The sequence below is a fragment of the Mustela nivalis genome, assembly GCF_964662115.1.
Source record: "Mustela nivalis genome assembly, chromosome: 6".
NCBI lineage: Eukaryota > Metazoa > Chordata > Mammalia > Carnivora > Mustelidae > Mustela > Mustela nivalis.
The window spans coordinates 31,063,112-31,084,215 of record NC_139025.1 but is presented as its reverse complement, the minus strand read 5'-3'; the positions used below and the strand labels follow the sequence as shown (position 1 = coordinate 31,084,215).

Sequence of the window (21,104 nt, the reverse complement as noted above, 5' to 3'; positions counted from 1 at the left end):
TGTTCAGATGGAGGAACCCCCCCCCCCCCCGCAGGCGAGCGCTGGCGGGGTGGGGTGGGGGGCAGGGGAGCCGGGTCCGCTCCCTTTCCCGCCGGCCAGTCTTTACACGCTGCCCCCCAGGGGCCGGGGACGCCGGGCCTCACAGGAAGTTGGGCTCCCGCACCACAAGGCAGGGCGGGCCGCCGCCGCCGCCGCCGTCGAGGGGCCGGTACACGAAGTGGAAGTCACGCTTGGGCTCGCTCCGCAGCAGGTAGCCCTTGATGCGGTGCGGCAGCGCCTCGTCCGCCAGCTGGAAGCAGCGCCCGTCCACCAGCACGAAGAGCCGGTGGTCCTGCGGCTGCAGCACCTCGAACTTCTCGGCGCACTGCGCGCACAGCGCCTCGGCCGGCGTGTCGGCCCGCGACGCCAGCGTCCGCGACTGTCGATCGGGCTCCAGGTACGACACGCAGATGAAGTCCTGCGGGGCGGGGCGGAGGGGGCTGGCGTCAGCCGCGGGGCCCAGGGACCCCAGGCGTGCGTCTCTCCCGCACCCGACCCTGGGGAGCTGGCACAGGGTGCTGGAGCCGAGTGGCCTTGGACAAGTCCATTGCCTTGAGCCCCGGCTCTTCTCTATGCACAGAGGAGGACTGCGGGAGCAGTCGTGGGGTTGGCAGTCGGGGACGCTGCGGCTGACCCCGCTGTGTGACCCACAGCCCCCGTCCTTCTGTCTCTGAGCCTCGCCTCTAGACGCTTGGACCTGGCCGGGTGAGTCTGCAGGGATGCGTCTCAGCCATGAGGAGCGAGACCTCCCCTGGTGGCCAGCCGGGGGCCTCGCCGTCATTATTCATCCGTCACCCACTTCCTCAACAATTCCTCCCCACGTTCCCCAACCTCGCGTCCGTATCCCAGGCCCAGGGCTGAGGCACTGAGGCTGCATAAGTAAAATCGAATGTGCAGACCCCAGGCCCAGCAGGCCACGGTGCTAAGGCTGACAGAACCAGTTTGGCCCTGGAGGCTGGAGAACTTTGGGGATGGCAGTGGGGGCTCCAAGGAGGAGGGGCGAGAGGCGTAGAGAAAGGGGAAGGGGCGCTGGGCCTGAAGGAGGGTTTAGGGTGGATGGAGAGGGGAACTGCAGGAACTAGGCGGGCAGGGGTGAGGCGATGCCTGTGGGGTTGGGTCTGGGAACCCTAGCGCAAACCTGAACAGCATCTCCACCTTCCTCCACCAGCTCCAGAGGGAGGGCTGTATGGCGGAAGGTGGGGCCATCGCATTCTTGCCTGGCTTTAATCTGCTCCCCCTGTGTGATCCTGAACTCCCTGAGCCTCCACTTCCTCAACTGTAAACTGGGATGATGCGAGTCCTTACACCTTGGCTGTGAGGAAGCCGACAGAGTAACGCAGTGCCTTTGAAGTCCTTGTCACCTTGAAGGCAGGTGGGAGGCCGTGTGCGCGGGGCTACCCCCTTGTGGAAGGCTGGTAACAGCACAGCTGTCTGGGGCCATGTTGAGCATGAGGATGGCCACAATCACCACTTCAGAGTGATTATAATTATAGCTACAGAGTGGTGTCCTCCCCAGACCCCAGAGATCGCACTGAGGGGGTTCTTCGTCCCCCATCCCAGGCCTCTCTCATAAGTTTGACCTCCTCAGTGACGGGCACTGATGCTCTGCTTGGCTTAGCATTGGGAACATACAAAGTAGAAGCAAGAAGTAAGGAGTCCGGTGGTCAGGCTTGGATCAAGAGTGCTCGTGTTGTCACAGTGAAGAGATGTGCGTGTCAGGAGAGGATGGGGAGTGGTGGTGGGCTGGGGGCTGCTCCTAACCAGCCCGAGAAAGCCAATCGGGTCTATCTCTTCCTAATCTCAAGTTCACCGGTGCCATGTTGGTAGCCTGAAATTGGCCGGAGTGTGAGTTATTTCCACCATGGAAATTGACAAGGGATCGAGCTTCTTTTTTTCTCCCCAGACAACCAGTTATTAACATTATCAAGACACCACTGATTAGAGGAGGGGAGACCTCATCTCGGTAGCCTAGAACAAGTATTGGGGAGGCAGAGCTCATCTGGTCCCCAATCCACCTGTGCTGATGGTAAAACTGAGTTCGAGAGAGGGGCAGAGATGGCTCAGGGTCACACAGCAAGTTAGTACAGAGGTAGGTGCAGAACTTCAACTGTTTGCCTCCCAGACCTGGGTTCTGCCTGTTATAGACAGGCCATCCTGAAAGCCATGGGTGGGGTTCAGGTCCAGTGTGTTCTGGGTGCCAAGGAAGTGAGACTGCAGAGCTATTTACAGCTATGGCTTGCTGCCTGGCTCGATGTTTTAACTCTGTCCATTCTGCACACAGCTCAGTCTCATTCTGTCCCAGGCCCTGGGTGTGACACGTGAGCCATGGGCCCTCCCTTCCAAAGCAACAGCTTCAAATTTAGACAGTCGTGATACAGTGTGATACGTGCTATCTGCGGGGGGGGGGGGGGGGCAGCCACAAGAAGCACAGAGGAGGGCATCTAACCTGGGCTGCAGGAGGGGAGGACAGGTGGGGAGGTGGTTCCAAGCCAGTGGAGGAAGGGAAACTGATGAGTGTTGGCAGAGGCTGAGCACCAGGGACTTGAGTTCAGCTCATTCTGGGTGGCTGAATACTGTGCAGGGGTGTGGGGGAAGATGACAGTGTAGGAGGCAAGAGTCCTGGCCATGCACGGTTGAATACTGAGTGTGTCTAGGGAGAGCTGGGGAGAATAGTGGCTGGATTGGAGAGACAGGCTAAGGGCAGGGGACCCGGGCAGCTGCTGCATTTGTCCAGGGACAAAAGAGGAAAGGCTGCAGGTCTGTCCATGGGCTCCCCAACGGGGAACTGGCAAGACTAGGTCCATATCTCCCGGCATGGCGGGCACTAAGGAGTGTGGATAAAATTCTCATTCCCTCTCCATCCCCACTTCAGGTCTCCTCTGCTCAACTCAAACACGGATGGTGCTGTGATACTCTTCTAAAACTATGCCCCCGCATCCAGACGGTGTCAGGCTCGCTGAGCTGGGGGGCCATGGGACTGGTGTCTGCCACACTGCCAGCCGTCCCCTGCCCCCCTGCCAGCCCACGCTTCCCACGCATCACCTGCACGGAGGAGCGCGAGGCTCGGGCCTTGTTGAGCGTGCGCCGGCGCTCCCAGCGGTGGATGGAGTCTTGCACCTCCAAGCTCAGCTGCCGGGTCACGGTGATCTTGTCGTAGTTCTTGATGTGCTCCAGGGCCCCGTAAGTGGTGGTCAGGTAGTAGGACCCTGCGGAGACAGGGCAGGGAAGCTGAGCTGGGACCACCTGGCTAGCCTATCCAGGCTCCACCCACCACCGCTGTCTTCCTCCAAGCTCCACCCACCACCGCTGCCTGGGCACACCTACTCTTAGGTCACCTGTGCCCCTGCGTGCACAAGCTTCCTGAGGTCCAGCACCTCCCCCTCCCAAAGATGGTCTTTGGCTCCCCTTCAGGATGGAACTTATTTTTTAAATGAGTTTTGAAATGTTTAAAAAAAAATTTTTTTTTTAAGATTTTATTTATCTATTTGACAGACAGAGATCACAAGTAGGCGGAGAAGCAGGCAGAGAGAGAGAGGAGGAAGCAGGCTCCCTGCTGAGCAGAGAGCCCAATGGGATGCGGGGCTCGATTCCAGGACCCTGAGATCATGACCTGAGCTGAAGGCAGAGGCTTTAACCCACTGAGCCACCCAGGTGCCCCTGAAATGTTTTAAAGTTTAAAGGACACACAACAAACTGATAATCGTGGATGTCTTTTGGGTTGGGGAAAGGGGTGGCTGGGAGACTTCTCACCATAAAGCGATATGCGCGTGTGTATGTCTGGGTGTGTGTGTCTAGACAGACACACACATATATGTCCTCGTCTAAAAAATACTTTTCAAGAGATGTCGAAAAATTTTAGTTATGGTTAGACTTTTACACACGATTTTTAAAGATTTAAGGGAAGTAAGAAATTCAAATTCTTCATTTCTCTGTTCCTTTTCACTTCTCAAGTTAATTCACAAGTGTTTCCAAAGGTAATTTAAGAGTTGAGATACTTCAGTCAGCAAAATTTACATGAGGTTTTAAGATAAAAGACAATCATTTGCATAGATGCTTAGAATTTCACTCTTTTTAGCTTGCTAGGGGTTTGAGTAAAAAGGTTTGCAAACCACGGACCTTGCTGAGCCCTGTCACTTTAGAGAGATAGAGGGTGGCTTGGTCAAGGTCATGTGGCTCTTCCACAGGCCTCCTTCCCACTTCCCAGGGCTCCCTCCCAAGCCCTTTAGGGGCTGGGACAAGAATTTCTCCTCTTGGTTTTTTATTTATTTGTTTATTTGCAAGAGAGTGGGGGGGTGGACAGAGTGGGAAGGAGAGGGGTAAGTAGACTCCGCATTGAGCACAGAGCTGGACGAGGAGTTTGATCTTACAACCCTGAGATTGTGACCTGAGCTGAAATCAGGAGTTGGACGCTTAACCGACTGAGCCCCCCAGGCACCCCTAGGACATGGATTTCTGACATGAGGCTGATTCTCGTAGTGACTAAAGCAAATCCCATCTTTTCTTATTTTCTGAATAACTGAACTCAACTTTTGGGAGGGAAGGAACAATGAACTAAAAATGCTCACTTCCCAGACTCTCTTGCAGCTCGGAGTAGAGGGCAGGGGACCCCATTCTGGTTACTTAGACGTAAGTGGAAATCCTTGGTGGTGGGAGGACCTTCGAGGAAAGTCTTTTGAAAGGGTTGCTATGGTCTTGGGTTTTGCCTGTCCTCCTTCCTCCTGCCTGGAACACAGAGGTGAGCCGGGGGCACAGTGCTGTCTGCAGATCGGAGGTGACAGGCACAAAGACTCACATCCTAAAGAACAATGGAAAGAGGTGCGTCCCGGATTTCCTGATGACAGGACTAAAAGCTGTCATCATCATCAATTGCTTCTCCTATGATTTCTTTTCTTTTTTTAAAAAAATTTTATTTATTTATTAGAGACAGAATGAGAGTGAGAAAGATCACACAGGGAGAGGGAGAAGCAGACTTCCTGCTGAGTTGGGAGCCCAATGTGGGACTCCATCCCAGGACCCCGAGATCATGACCTGAGCTGAAGGCAGATGCCTAACTGCCTGAGCCACCCAGGTGTCCCCTTCCCTGACTTTTATTATTTATTATTTAAGATTTTATTTATTTATTTGACAGAGATCACAAGTAGACAGAGATGCAGGTAGATAGAGAGAGGGAAGCAGGCTCCCTGCCGAGCAGGGCTCGATCCCGAGACCCCGAGACCACGACCCGAGCCGAAGGCAGAGGCCTAACCCACTGAGCCACTCAGGTGCCCCCTCCCCGACTTTTAAACCATGATTAGTTACATCGTGAGTTATCCGCAGCCCCAAGCATTCCTGTTACATTGGATGACTACAAATTCCACACCAGTATGGGAAAAAAGTTCACAGCCTGGCTGGGGAAGGTGTGATGTTCATGTCAAAGCTAACCTAGAACCTGGGTTGGTATCCCTTATCAGAGAAGAGCCAGCCACAAAACCACTCATGTGTCTCCCTTTCCAGTCTAGCTTAAAGCCAATTATGCCCAAACCCTTCCCTGGGGCGGCCAGACCTGGCTGTCCCCAGCATCCGTCTCTCACTGACGTGCCTCCCAGGCGTGGGATCTCTGGGGAGTTACTGTCCTCTCTATGCCTGTTTCCTCATTTACTTTTCCCAGGATGCTGTGAAAAGTAAGTGAGATGAATACTATCAAGTGCACGGCTTTAAGGTGTCAATAACGCAGGTGGTTAGGGGACCTAAGGCAGAAAGATGAGGGGGGCAGGGCGCGGCAGGGTGGGAATCTCACCCTCTTGTGGCCAGCTTCCCTTTGACTTGGGGCCATGCCCTGCAGTACCCACCAGGACCACTAGGTGGCAGGCGACCCCCCCACCATGATTTTGGGAGCTGGTTGTTCCCTTAGGGGAGTGTTGTCCTTGGATGGAGAAAACTCAGGACCCCTATTAAGATATTTGTAAAGCATGGCCAGCCGTCAGCCAGAGTGCAGAGGGGACGTGGGCAAAGATGTCCAGGAGGGTGCTTCTAGGAGAGGTCTGGATTTTGAGCAGGCTCCAGCCAGGTGCCCAGAGCTACCCGGGTCTTCCATTTGACCTTGAGTGCCTAGAGCAGTGGGAGCTGCAGAGAGAGGCTAGACGGGAGCCTGGGTCCCATCCGCCCAGCATTCAGACCACTTCTACTTGTTATAGGAAGTCCCTGATCTCCCATGCCTGATAAGTCTGCTGCAAAGAAATTAGGACCCAATCACTGGTCTTTTACCAAATTAGCAGCACCCAGAACGAGCTGAAAGGACACGGGTCTCAGAGGGCACAGAATCAGACTGGCAAGCCTTTCATTGAATGGAGAATGCTGGGGTGCCCAGAGTTTGAAAACCCCAAATCTACCCCGGCATGTGCACTTTCCCATGCCAGAGAAGTGACATGTCCAAGGTCTTCAGCCAATCAGAGGCAAAACCGGGATGGAAATCCAGCCTGCAAAACTCTCTTTTTATCCACCTGTGATCTCCTCTTACAGGGAAGTAAGGGCCAGCCTTTGCTCCAGGCATCTCTGATCTCCTCAGAGCACCAAGGGCAAGCGCTCTGTCTCCTCTTCCCTCTAGGCAGCCTCTTCTTCTTACTGGAGCCTCAGGGGCTTTGGGGATGGAGCACCTGTGTGCCACCCGCCAGCTAGGACAGAAGGCAAAGCTGGGGACACTGCCCTCCAGCCCTGGCTGGTCTCTGTCCCTCTGCCCAGATACTTCTAGATGGAAGCCTGCCAGCTGTCAGACTTGACGGGTTGAAGCCCCTGCCCCAGCTGGAGACCCCCACACCATCTCACTACCAGGCGGCCAACACCTGTAAGCCAGGGCCTGTCCTGGGTGCTGTGACTTCCCACTTTGGCTCTCAAGGCAGGAACAGAGAGAGGTGCAGGGAGGCCTCCTGGTTTGTGCTGCGTGACAAGTATGTCCTGGGGACCTCAGCTGCCACGGGCAGGGTCTGTCGCCACTTGGGGGCGGTACAGGGCTGCTGGGAGGAGCCACAGGCAGTGCCTTGGGTTAAAGCTACTGCCTTGGCTCAGGTCATGACCCCAGGGTCCTGGGATGGAGTTCAGCATGGGGCTCTCTGCTCAGTGGGGAGCCTGCTTCCTCCTCTCTCTCTCTGCCTGCCTCTCTGCCTACTTGTGATCTCTGTCTGTCAAATAAATAAATAAAATCTTAAAAAAAAAAAAAAAAAGACACAGCCCACCTGCATCTTTACTCCTAGTAAACACCTCCTGGAGTCCTTAGAAATCTTCCCATGGGGCCAAAGACAGACTCCTTCAGTTTGAAAGAGGCTGTAGTGTATTCAGACAGACTTGGGTCAGAAACTGTGAGCTAAAACTTTTCCTTGTTTACTTGAACTTGGCTTGTCTCAAAAACGCTCAACATAGCCCAGCTAGACCAGCACTCCTGCCTTAAGGACCTTGGCTTTCTCACCCAAACCCTGTGTGGGCTTCGGAACAGAAGATCCCGAGAGGCCACGGCAGTATGGTGGTGGGAAGTCCAAGTCCATAGGAAAGGGTTGTTGGGCCAAGGATGTCCCTGCCCTGTCCCTGCTCAGCACTGTAGTTGGCCTGCAGCCCCATCTGGCCACAAGGACTCAGGCTGAGGACGGAGTAGGAGTCACTGTGGCCAGGGCGTGGCTGACCACCGCTGGAGAATGAGCCAGCTTGGAGCATGGCAGAGCTCCATAGTCTCGCTCCATCCCTCAAAGGACTTTTGGGGACATTGTCTCTGAGAACCTATAACAATCTATGGGGCTTGGGACCAGTCCTTTAATAGGATTTGTTAGTGATTTCTTCCCAGGGAGACCAGCAGCAGTGCCCACTGTGGAAAAATTGAAAATCGGGAAATAAAAAGAAGGCACTCTGTGCTCTCTGCTCTGGGCCTTCCGTGGTCGTCTGAGCCATATCCTGCCCCATTGTGCTATCCTACTAGCCTCCTTCATTTCTTCTCCATATCCATCAGATGCGTCAGATGAGAAATGTTTTCTTTGGTTTATTTGTTTAATTTAAATATTTGAAGTCTGACATCCTCCCTCCACCAACTGGAATAAAATTCCATAAGACCTGTTGTCACCTGGCGTAAATTAGAAGCTCAGTCAATATCTGTTGAATGAATGAGTATACGGCCTTTTCCCTGGTAACTGCTGAGTCTAAGTGCTTTTCTTATTGATTTGTAAGAGCCTTTTACATATTAAGGCTATTAATTTTTGGTGTGCTAGTTTGTAGAACACCTTCCCCTAGTTTACTGTTAGTATCTTATTCTATTATGGTAATTTTTGACACGTAGAAGTTTTACCCTTTAGAGGTTTTACGTAATTAGGTAGCCAGAAGATAGCAGCTAATATTCCTGCTGAGAGCTCTGGATGGACTGCTATACTACTCAAGGGCTAGTCCTAAGAACCAGGGTACTCCAGGTTTGGGGCAGGAAGCCAATTCTGCTCACAGCCCCCTGACCCTCCCTACCTCCCGTTCCCTTCTATTTGTTCCCCTTCGTGAAAGACAGATCAGTGTTGTCTGGAGGTCTCTGCCCACCCCTTCAGCCTTGTGGTGCTTTCCTATGCACGCTCAGGGCCCGATAAATCAAGGAGGAAGTCTCATGAAGGCCTGACGTAGAGGCTCCAAAGTGTGGGGTTCAGAATGAAGCATCCATTCATTCTCACGAGACTATGAGCCTTGACTGCCCCGTCTTGCACCAGAGCCCAAGAGCCTGGCACATAGTAGGGACTCACCGAGGAGGTGCTGAATGGATGGATGAATGGGTGGGTGGACGGACAGATGGGTGAGTAGCTATGTGGGTGCGTGGGTGGATGGGTGCATGGATGGAGAGAGATGGGTGGTGGATGATGGGTGTGTAGGGATGGATGGATGGATACCCTGGGCAACAGATCAGCCCTACTGAAAGAAGCCTGGTTTCTGCTGAAATCCTACATTCTCTGGAAGACAAGTTGTTCCAGCTGCAGACAATTTTTAACTAACGAGGAAAAATACATAGTTCTAGAGGTCCCAGAGCCCTTGTCCAAGTTCTACGTGACAGCCAGTTTCAAGGCTTTCCACGCTCCCCTGAGTTTCCAAGAACTCACAGAACCACACTCTTCACACTATCACCCTAAAACTGCAAACAAGATGCAAAGAAGACCAGCTTATCTCAAGAACCACAGGGCCCAAAGGGGACGCTCAGGCCCTGAGAGTTTTACTCTGCCCTTTGGGGCGGACATCTCACAGGACATCTCGGGGCTTCCTCAGAGCTGAGGTCTGGGTGGGCCATACCTCAGGGATTCCCGGTGGAGGAGTGGCCAAGGCTAAGTGGGTGGGGGGAAGTGGTGGGAAGGGCGAAAGGGGAAGGGAAACTGAGCGTGGGGTGGAGCAAACCACTCTGCCATCATCCGACTGGGGAGTGCAGGGCTCCTTGTCCATAGCATTAAGCTTCTCTCACGGACAGGGGGGCCTGGCCAGGGCTGAAGGAGCAAGGGGCCGACAGCTCCCAGGGCCACCCCTGTCTAAGAACTGATCATTATTTCCTGCTCAGACTCCTTCCATGGGTCTACCCACTGCTTCAGGCTTACCTTTTGTGCTGTTCCCTTTCCCTCTGTGAAGAATGCCTTTCCCACTTTAACTGTCTAGCTCCTACCCACCCTTCAATGCTCAGCTCAGGTATCACCTCCTCCTGGAAGCCTTCCCTGACTACACAGCCTGGGCAAGGGGCTCCCATACTCTCTGGGCTTCCCATCATTCCAACATTTGTCAAGAAGTGGTGACAGATCTCTTGACAGGCCCAGCTCCTCTGCTTGTCTGTGACCCCCCCCAAGAACAGCACCTACATGGGGCCCGTGTCTTTTCCCCACGGCTCTGTGGAATCTGGCATCTGGGAAGGGTTTATTGGGCTGTGTAGGGCACCCTGGGCTTGGCTGAGGCCGGTGGTATGCGTCAGGCTCGGTGGCCAGCCCGGTGGCCCAGGGCCTGGCCAGGGGGGCGACTCACCCTCCCCCAGCTGCAGGGCGGGGTCCATGAGCTCCATCATGTACTCCACGTTGAGGAGCATCTCCGTGAGGTTGCTGCGGGCCAGCACGTACATGAGCACGGGCAAGAAGTCGTCTGCCCCGTAGGGCTTCCCTGGGAGGAGAAAGGACGCAGAAGGTGGTGAGCATGATGGTCTCGGTGTGAGCTGTTCCCCGGCCGGAGGAAGAGCAGTGGTTTACTGGGGCAGTGACGGTTACCCCTGGAAGAGGAACCTTGCTGCTTTCTCAGGACTCAGGACAGGGGCGACCTGGGATCAGCCATCTCAGGGAGGTCCGAGACACGGTCCAGGTTTAGGAAGAAGGAACCGAGAGAGACACCCTCCCCTGGAGTGGGCAGGAGCCAGCCCCTCCCCCTTGCCCAGCTCTTTCCCCTCAATGCCCTTTGCTGCTTTATTTTTTCATTTTTAAAGATTTTATTTTTAAGTAATCTCAACACCCAACGTGGGGCTCGAACTTACCACCGTGAGATCAAGCATCGCACGCTCCAGCGACAGAGCCAGCCAGGCGTCCCTTCCTCTCCTTGCTGCTTATTCAACAGTCAAGTTCATATCACACTTATTCACCATATCACACTTATTCTGGGAGCCACCCAGAAACAGCTGTCTCTCTAGTAATGATGTATTCTGAAAGGTTTCCTTGTCCCTTTTCACCGCACATCTCCCCTTCCAACTGCTAAACAGAAAGCCCTCCCTTCACCAGTACTACGTGGTTGGAAATTCTGCCATTCAGCCTTCACTCCACTGGGTTCAGTAGGGCCCTTTCCAGAGGGCGTTCTTTAAAAATGTAAATACCTCTGAAAGGAATAACCCAACACAGGGCACCTGGGTGGCTCGGTCAGTTAAGCATCTGCCTTCTGCTCAGGTCACGATCCTGGGGTCCTTAGATAGAGCCCTGTGTCCGGCTCAGTGGGGAGCCTGCTTCTCCGTCTCCCCGCCCCCTGCTCGTGCTCTCTCTCTCTCTTTTTCTCTCAAATAAATGAATAAAATCTTAAAAAAAAAAAAAAAAAGGAAAAGGAATAACCCATCACTTCTGCTTTTGTGGAAAACGGTCACATGGCTCAGAGCATCTGACGGTAACAGATGCCTTGGAGAAGAGAGGAGGGAAGGATGGTGGGCCTGAGGAATGCCTTCCCACCGTGGTTCTGGGCTGGCTCTGGAGACTGACTGTTTGGCAATGCAAAGTCAAAGGCTGGCCACGGAGGGGAAGAATTTCTACAAGGACAGAATCTGCTGGAGTCCCTCAGTGGGCATCTTGGCATACCTCTGAGTACACTGGGGAGAAGGAAAGCTTGGCTGAGCAGCTTTGCACAGTGGGGAATGGCCATACAGAGCCCCCAGACTCAACTGGAGGTGACAGAACTATAGAAAGATCCATACTATGGCTGCTGCCCTTTCTGTCTTGGGTGAGATTAATAATCGGTCCAAATACATGCCAAGCAATTAAAGTTCTGTCAAAGATGTATTCCTACTTGACATGTTTTACAAAGGAGTTGGGTGACTGTCGGCAAACATAGGATCAAACAGTAAAATCTGAATAAAAATGTAAATGTCAGGAGAACTCGAAATTACCAGAAGAACTGTAAGCCACAGGAAAAACAGAGATGTGAATGAGCAAGGACCCATGCAAGTGCGCCTTTAGTGCCTCAAATTTGGGTTGAGCTTCCTGGTGGCCAAAGTGAAGGGGAAAGCACAATCAGTTACCTGCTTCTCATTGACCATGAGAAGAAAACACACCAGTTTCTCGGGGGCCCAAAGACATCTCTCTAAGGCTTGGGGCTAACAAACATTTTCCATGTAGCTTCACAAGGGGGACACGATCGGTAAGTTCCTTTGGCCCACACAGGGGCTTAGGTTGACTTCTAGATTTTCACTGTGTTGCCTCAAGATGTGGCTTGGGGTGAGCGCTTCTGGGAAAGGAGTTAGAATTTCATCACTTGTCCTGTCTGCTCTCCTCCCGTCCCTGAGGATGAGGAATGGCCACGAGAGGAGCGGAGTCACACCAGACACAGGTACCCAAGAGGGTAATCAACCCCGTTTTGCTGAGATCAGCAGTCTGGGCTGTGTCCTAACATTTCCAGAACTCGAGCTACACACCCCAGTGGAAAGTGCCCCCAGTGAGTGGCCCCAGAACAGCTCGGCCAAGGCCCACCTGATCATTCTTTTAAGTTCATTCATTCATTCACTCACTTAAGCCCTCTTACTAACCACTCTATTCCTTGGGTGCTACCCCGCCAGGTAATAAGATCTGATTTTTCTGGATTCTGTTGGGGACCAGAAAGATGGGAGTAAGAGAAACAGCGTGAAAGAGGTTTTGAAAGGAGAAATCTGTGTTGAATTCAGCAGCCCCTCTCTTCCGCTGCCTGAGTCCGTGCAGACAGCACCCTCTTAGGGAGCTGGGGCAATCTTAGGGCACCGGGGCACCCTCTTGTGGTGCTGCGGCATCCCTGAGGGGTGCGATCGAGCACTGCTCTGGTGGGATCCCCATGTCACACCTCTACAGTACACACCAGGCCAGCCTCTCCTCCCACGTCTTCCAAGACCCCCGGACAGCCCTGGCGTGCCCGAAAATGTCTGTCCAAGGGGTGCCCCTTCGGCTCACAACTTGTCCTTGCTTGCTTTTCCAGAGAACCCTGTGCCTTGCGGCCAGCTTCCTGGCCACACTCTGTTCCTACATCTGCAAAATGGGGCCAGCAACACCAGCCCTGATGGCCTTCCAGGGTTTTCAAGAAAATAAGATGAGAAAATACAAATGTGTCCCAGACCTGAAAAGTGCTACAGAAAAGTGAGCTGTTACTGACATCTCTGTTCTGCTTTCTCAAGTGGCCTCAGTTTTTCCATCCGTGAAATAAACAGGCTGGAGGGGTTGGTAACACATACAGTCAGACCCAGACCATGAGCCTCAGCTGTGTGACCCCGGGCTAACCTCTATACCTCTCTGAACCCGATCTCTAGTCATGCATGATGTGACACAGATCACACAACACGCTATGGGATTTTGGTGAGAATTCTATACGAAGATGTACCCAGAGGGCTCCCACATGCTCCCTGGAAAATGCCTGCTAAAAAAATCTATTCCTCCCCCTTCCAGCTCTGTGTTTGGAGGCTCTCTTGGTTATTTGCTGCAAGGTTCCTGTCCCCTCCCTGCATCAAAAGAATCTATTTTGGAGAAAGAAAGCTTCGCCCTAAACCTTTATAAGCCTGAGACACAACTTAAAGGTTCCTGGAGCAAGATTTTGTGCCGGAAGTTGTTTTTCATATTGATAATTTAATTATTAGAATCCTGGCCCACAGGAGAGTCTTCTCTGGTCTGAGTTATGAGATGGGAACTGAGGGGTCACAGTCCTGTGCCTTTCGGGATTCACCTCTAACTCCCTCGCTGGCAGAGAGCTGATAGAATTTCACCAGGCTTCTGGAACGCCAATTTCTGCTTGCTGTCGTGTTAATAACTCACCAGGGAGTATGATCAGGTGAGCTCCTGTGCTTATAGGCAGCAGTTCACCATCAGCCCAAGTTTCCCTTCGGGAGTCACTGGGTCATGTCCAGAGTCACTGTTTGGGGGTCACATTAGAACGGGGGTGCTCCAGGCCCCAAGGCCAGGGATGCTGCCGAGCAGCCTATGATACCCAGGAGAGCCCTGCATCCTAAAGATGTACTGGGCCCCAGAGGTCTACAGTGCCAAGGGCGAGAAGCTCTGCTTGAGGGGGTAATGACCTTCAGCAAGAAGGAGGGTCCAGCTCTGGCTTGGGACTCAGAGGCCTTCTGGACTGTGGCTCTGTGCCCTGCAGGGATGCAAAGATTTTCCTTCTTCTCCCTGTGCTCTTCCTGAGAATCCTGGCCAACGATCAGGAAGGGCTTTGGGGCGCACATCCTTGGTTCACAGCCCATTCTGTTCAGCCACCCTGTTACTGGGTTCCCCTGATCCCCTGACTGCCCCTCCAACTACCCGTGAGCATCCCCTCTTTGTCCCTGCAGCACACAGCGAGGGGCACAGCAGAGGTGAGCGGGAAGCTGGGTTCCGGGCTCTGGCGGGCCTCTCCAGAGACCTTTGAGTCCTCCCCACACCTGGCCCGAGCCAAGTGTTTCATCATGTCCTAGAAACCAGCCCTTGCTGGGAACGTTCCCATTTCTGTCAAGGAGGCCCCTGCCCCCAATCCCAGGATGCAAGGCCTGGAAGTAGCCCCTGACTCCGGGGCGCTCCGTATTTCTCAAGAACCATCAATGGTTCCCCACTGCTTAGAGAATCAAGTCTAGATCCCTTTGCCTGACGTGCAAGGCCTTCCACAGTTAGACCCATAAACACCTTTCCAACATGACTGACTCTACTCTCTTCTAGCCACATCATCTAGCCGATGGCTTCAGAATGGGTCGCCTGCATTCCAGGCCCTTGGGACTGGCCACAGTCACGTGGCTTCTCCTTGCCTTCCACAGGCCTCAACCTCCTGTCTCCCACCCAGCACCAACATTTGCGGGACACTCTAAAAATGCCAAGCATATTTTATAAACATTACACCAGTGAATTCCTAAAACAACTTTGTGAGGTGGATTAGATTCAATTGTGCCCACTTTACGGATGAGGGGAAGTGAGCTGCGGGGAAGGTAAGCTACTTGCCTGAGGTCACGCGGCTAGGATGCGGTGAACCAGGACTTGAATGCAACTTTTTCTTACACAGGATCCCATGTTCCTGCTACTTTAGCATTCCTCCTTCAAGTTCCACCTCCTCCACGGAGCCCTCCTGGGCTACCCCAGCTACTGGTGCTTATTCTACGCTCTACTTTCCAACTTCCAACTCAGAATGACATCCTACCTTCATCACCTTCCCACATCACATTCCTCTGCGCTGAATCATGGGCGGCTCCCTGAACTCCAAAGGCATTTTCAATCCTTGTGCCTTTGCACACCCAGTTCCCTCTGCCCGGGACACCCTCCCGAGCTCTCCCTTACACACGTCTCTTTGCCCTCTTCCACATCTTCAGGCACAACTGGACACTTCCTGCTCTACCTCCCAAACACCTTGACTAGTTCAGAGCCCTTTTCCTTGGACTGTGAGCTCCCTGAGGGCAGGGATGGAGGCTGGGTAAGCTGGTGCGAGCCTCTGAACCTGTCTGAGGCTCTGCCCTTCCCAGTCCCCAGCTCAGGGCTTGGGATGTTAGACACTGACAGCAGACTGAACCGAGCCACATGTGTGTTCCTGCTGGCATCCACTCAGTTGTCCCCCGGGTCGGGGCCATGATCAAGGAGACTAGGGAGCTGCTGTGAGTCTTAGGCAGTGGTGCTGGGAAATGCCCACCACCGGCTCTCTGAAGGGAGAGAATAAGCTCTGATTGCAGGGTTTGCCAATTCCTACAGTTTAACTATTGCCACAGTGGCCCATTTCAAGCTACCAGTGTGAACACGGAGGCAGGGAGAGAGGCACACGATTAGCTTTGTCCCATGACCAGCTGACTCAGCATACCCGAGGGCTTGGATTCACCAAGCCCCATTTCACCGTGAGCAAACGGAGGTCCAGAGAAGTTTCCTCAAAGCCCCGCAGCTGGTGTCCCAGTAGTGGAGCTGTGACGGGAAATCTGGGTCTCTCTATGACAGCTCATGGGCTCTCTAACCTGCTAGCGACTTGAGAACAAACAAAAGCTTCGAAAATGCACCAGCTCCTCCCTGATATTCCAGGGGAGTTAGGGCCTCATTCTCCTTCCCCTAGAGCCAGGAGCCCAAGGCATGAGCTCAGCCCACGCATAATGGGCGACAGGCAGTGCCCTTGGGATGCAGAGGCATAGTTCCAAATGACTGTCCTGGGTTTGGACATCTGGCTTGCATGGATCAGAGACCACGTCCATCAGGCTGTGCTCCAAAACCCCAAGGGGCTGCGGCCGGCACTTCCTGCTTTCTTGTTTGCCCAAATAGCATCTGTTTTCCATCTGGAGGCACGGCGGGGAGCTGATCACACTTTCAAGAACTGGCTGGGCGCCGTATGCCTGTTTCACTGGGGGGCAGGTTTTGGAGGAGAGTTCTGATTTAAAAAAAAATGAGCTGAACGTGCTCACCGGGGTCACGCAGACTGCGGGGAGCACTGCATTAGGGGACCCCCAATCCCGCCAGCTCTGTGACCTGGGGCCACTCACTCTGCACCTCAGTGTTTTCATCTGAAAACTAGGAATAATAATAATAATAACATTCACTCAGACCACCACGCGGGATTGTGGGGAGCATCAGGTGAGTTGCTGGATTAAAAATCAGGTTTTGTCATCTGGGAGGAATTACCTAAAAAGAGGAGTTGGCGTATGTTTCTGGAAAGCACTAGGTAGTAATGATTTTTTTTTTTTTAAAGATTTTATCTATTTATTTGACAGACAGAGATCACAAATAGGCAGAGAGGCAGGCAGAGAGAAAGGGAAGCAGGCTCCCTGCGGAGCAGAGAGCCCGATGCGGGGCTCGATCCCAGGACCCTGGGATAATGACCTGAGCCGAAGGCAGAGGCTTAACCCACTGAGCCACCCAGGCGCCCCAGTAATGATCTTTTTTTAAGAGGGCCACTTCATCTCCGTCCCAACTACTCAACTCGGCGGCTGTAACAAAAGCAGCCACGGACACCGCGTGAGTGAGCAGATGTGGCTGTTTCAATGAGTTTATTTACAAAATCAAGTTGGGGGCCAGAGTGGGCCCACAGGTTGTGTTTTGCAGACTCCTGATCAAGAGAGATGAAAGGTGTATCCTCTTACTGTAATTGTCCCTCCAAAACTGTTGACTGGCTCTTACTGAAAGCAGGGGTTGATGCAATAGTCCTGGGGCAGACAAGGCTCATGACTGTGATATGCCTTGGCTTTTTGTCCTCCTCCATAATTCTCCCTTAAAGCCACTTCCTTCCTCTACGAAGTTTTATCTGAAGACCCCCCACTTCCCACCATTCAGGTTAGTGCCCTCATGATGGGTTTCCCCTGGCCTGTCACTGCAGGATGGGAAAACAGAGACTTTCCCTTAACTCAGGCCTCCCCGGACCTCCCGACGCAGAACTGCGAGCTCCTCTGACACCCCTGGCCCCTTCAGCCTGCCTGCTAGTAGGTTTCAGCATCTGATGACGTTGTTTAGACTTCTGTCTCCTGATAGACTACCTGCATGGCCTCACCAGAATGAAAGCTATGTGAGGGCAGGGGCCCCTTGTGTGCACCACTCCTAATGCAGTCCTTCCCCAGTGCTTGGCATGCAGTTGGTGTTTAATAAATCTATCTGCTAAATGAATGTGTGGATGTCATCCGCCGCCCTGTGTGACAGACACTTGCTTGTGCTCCATCTTCCCTCCTGAACCGTGATCATCTTAAAAACAGGGACTGGGGTGGGGGTGCACCTGGGTGGCTCGGTTGGTGAAGCATCTGCCTTCGGCTCAGGTCATGATCCCAGGATCCCGGGATGGAGTCCTACGTCCAGCTCCTTGCTCAGCGGGGAGCCTACTCCTCCCTCTGCCTGCTGCTCCCCCTGCTTGCACTCTCTCTCTCTCTCTCTCACAAATAAGTTAAAACAAAAAAACAAACAAAAACAAAAACAAGGACTGGGTTTTCCTGGTAACACCCATATCATCCCGAAAGGCTAGTCGGGACTGCTGACTGGATGCATTTATTTGCCAGAAACACAGGCTGGGAGGAAGTGGAGACCATTTGTAACGGGAGGTTTTCAGTGTATGTTTCCAGGGTGAGCCTTCCATGCGGGGTTATTTTATAGAGAACTTGGCTCCTCTGGTTGATTCCCAGTGGGGGTTGGCCTGCAAATGGCCCCCAGCTAGTTCTGTGGCCTCCAGGAAGCTCTCTGCGACCAGACTGTGAACCACTGGTCTGGTCTGAGCTCCCGGCTTCGCGGTCGAAAGGCCCGGCCGGGGCCCGGGGAGCAGGACGATTGGGTGGAGGCCCCACCCTTGCAGGGTGTGGTTGACATGAAGTGAGAAGCCAGCCGTCCACCCACGGAGAAGCCCCCCACCCCACCCCGCCATCTACCCTGTTGGGTCACTCGGGCTGTCTGCAGATGCCGTCTGAGCGCCAGTTGTGCTTTGAACAAGACTGCATCCCGGAGATCACTCCAGCTCCCCAGGTTCCTCTTCGGGCAGCTCAGCCCACAAGCCAGTCCAGCCCCATGGGCCATGGGCTTGGAGCTCGGCAGCCAGAAGTCCCAGCCTGGCTGGGAAAGGCGTGAGGCCACCTGTGACTTGGGTCTGACTTCCCTGAGGTTGTCCCCTGCCCCTGGCCACCCTGAAGAGGCAGGACAGCGCAGGGGCTCAGCCCGGGACCTGGATCCAAGTTCCAGCTCTCTACCACTCCCCGGCTCGGGTATGACCCTGAGTGTGCAGGCCAATCTCACTGAACCTCAGTTTCCTCGACTGTACCACGGGGACAACCATAGTGTCCTCACCTCCCGAAGTGCCTGGGAGGAGTCAGTGGCAAGGCGGTTGGAAAGAGATGAACGTGGTGCCTGCGGGCTCCTGGCAGGTGAGAACTGTCAGACACGGCTATGAGGCGAGACAGGAAGGGGACGGTGTCCTCATCCTCAGAGCATGACATCTCAGAGGGCCCGAACCCCATGGCAGGTGTGGAATGTAAAAGGTTATGGGCGGCACCTGAGTGGCTCAGTCAGTTAAGTGTCTGACACCTGATTACGGCTCATGATCTCAGGTCATGATCTCAGGGTGGTGAGATCAGGCCCCACATTGGGCTCTGAGCTCAGCGGGGAGTCTGCCTGAGAGTCGCCCTCCCTCTCCCTCCTCTCCGTGCATGTTCCCTCTCAAATAAATAAATACAAATAAATAGTGAAATAATAAATTACAAATTATTATAAATAATATATAATATAAATAAAATAATAATAATATAAATAATAAAATTTTTAAAAAGTAAGGTTATGCTTTGCTTCCAGGCCTGGCCCTCATGTTCTCTGTCTCTCTGTCACCTGGAAGTCAGTGTCCAGAGGACTGAATACCAAGCCTGCCTCAGCCTGGTCCCTGAATGTGGAGCAGAGCCTAGCCCCACCCCCACCCCCTCCTGCATTCGACTAGACTCACAGGAGTCAGAAACGAACTTTCTCTGGACGAGACTAGAGGGTTTATCTGTTACAGCGGCAAGTAATTTCTTCCACTAATTATCTACGTACCTATCTATAGCTATTTCAAAAAGAGCTGAAGGAAATCCACCAAAATATGAACTTTTTCAACAATAAACATTAGTGACTTGTGTCATCAGAAATCAGGTTAGACTTTTTTAACATAGATTTTTAAAAAACCAACAGCCTGACTTCCCTCTCTGTCCTCCGGACCCCTGGTCAATGTCTCAGGCCCCTGGGGGTCCGTCCTCCACCCATTTGACTTTCAGCCTCCGCCCCACCGGCATCAGCAGTAGAGTCCCAGCTGGCTCTGTGATGTCTGCCAGGGAGGTGAATGGCGAGGGTCCCCAGGGGTCCAGGACCCTGAGCCCACCAATTTGGCTCTTTCGTCTAACCACCTGGCTGCTGGGCTCCCTCTCTCCAGAGTCAGGAGCCAGGTTCCATCTCGTCAAGTGTAGCATCACGGTGTTTTCACAGACTTTTGAAGGCACAGAAAGAGGGCGGCCTGTTGGCTCTCACGGCCCTCCTCCTCCTGCCTGCCCTTTATCAAACGGTTCTTTATGTTCTTTTAGAAAGAACCCCGCATGTGTACACACCCCACTCCTCCTTCCTGCCTTTCTTCCTCCTCCTTGCATTTTAGGGCAGGGCTCCGGGACTTGAGTCTATTTCTCCCTAAGTGGCTAGCCCTGAATGTCTGTTCTTAGACACCATTCTAGAAAGTGGGAATGATTCGTTTGTGAAAGCAGCAGGAGAAATGATTCTAGAAGTTCTGACTGCTTTCTCCAAGCCTCATGAAGTCCACAGGGAACCAACCCAGTCTGGTCCTTGCTATAGGAGGGAGGGTCGTGCCTAGCCAAAGCCACCCGTCTCTGTGAACACTCGCGCTGCTGAACACAGGCCCCTAAACTTGCTGCCATGGGGGAGGCACCTGATGGGGATTCAGGAACCTTGAGATTAGTCCCCAGGCTAGCTGCTGGGTACAGTCATAAAAGCACAGGCTTTGGAGAGAGGAAATTCTAGCTTCCAATCCTGGATCCTTTGTCTCCTAGGCATAGAGAGTAGCTGCCCTTTGGGTAGAGACGCCCCGGCCAGGGAACTCAGGCTTGTGTCTCCAAGATGAGTGGTTTTAGTGCTCCAGCAGAGCCTGCCAGCAGCCAGGCCACGGGGACCCCACAGGCTGCTTTGGCCAGTGTCCCCATAATGGCTCAGAGGCACGTCGGTGGGGCCTCAGCCCTGGAAAGGAGGGAGCTCGCTGGGGTAGGGGTGGTGGAGGGAGGGAAGGGCTGTGTTCAGCTTTGAGTGGGGTCAATGGCGGAGCGAGGGAGGACCCAAGCCCAAGTTCTGCCTCTCCATGGGGGTGGGGGTGGGGCACTGAGAGCTCCTAGGGCTTCTTTGCAGTGCTGCTGGCCCGCAGTCCACACTTTGAGCAGCAAGTCACTGGAAGCTTCCGGCAGAAGGGAGGTGGGAGGTGAAGGCCTCGGGAAGAGGGCCTGGTCCTAGGATCACGCAACGTCAAAGTCAGAAGAGACCTGAAGAGCCAGTAGGGAGGGGCTCCTGGGTGGCTCAGTGGGTTAAGCCGCTATCTGGGCTCAGGTCATGACCTCAGGGTCCTGAGATCGAGCCCCGCATAGAGCTCTCTGCTCAGCAGGGAGCCTGCTTCCCTTTCTCCCGCTCCTTTCTGCTTGCCTGTCTGCCTACTTGTGATCTCTCTGTGCCAAATAAACAAAATAAAATCTTTAAAAAGGAAAAAACAAGAGTCAGTCGGGATCCGGCAGAAAATGCATAACCTCAATCTAATCACGAGGAAACATCTGACAAACACAAAATGAGGAACTCTCATTAAAAAAGAACCAAAGGAGGCGGGTGGGGAGGGAAACCTGTATTCCTTTAAGAGATCAATGTCATTAAAAAAAAAAAAAAAAAAGCCGTGGAAATGTTCCGGGTTAAAGGAGGTAAAAGACACCTAACAAC

General features: G+C 53.3%; 1 protein-coding gene across 2 annotated transcripts in view; it reads right to left on the bottom strand.

Annotated features, from left to right (window-relative positions):
• The window catches only part of RIN3 (Ras and Rab interactor 3), a 116,013-nt gene continuing 94,909 nt past the window's right edge, over positions 1-21,104 (bottom strand). Inside the window, exons 8-10 of one of the 2 annotated variants that reach the window (XM_082733951.1) lie at positions 10,024-10,155; positions 3,082-3,245; positions 1-457 (exon numbers count right to left, since the gene is read on the bottom strand). In XM_082733951.1, coding sequence (XP_082590077.1) covers positions 140-457; positions 3,082-3,245; positions 10,024-10,155 — 614 coding nt within the window. In that variant the 3' untranslated portion in view covers positions 1-139. The remainder of the gene's footprint in view (positions 458-3,081; positions 3,246-10,023; positions 10,156-21,104) is intronic. The other variant, XM_082733952.1, reaches the window with a different exon arrangement.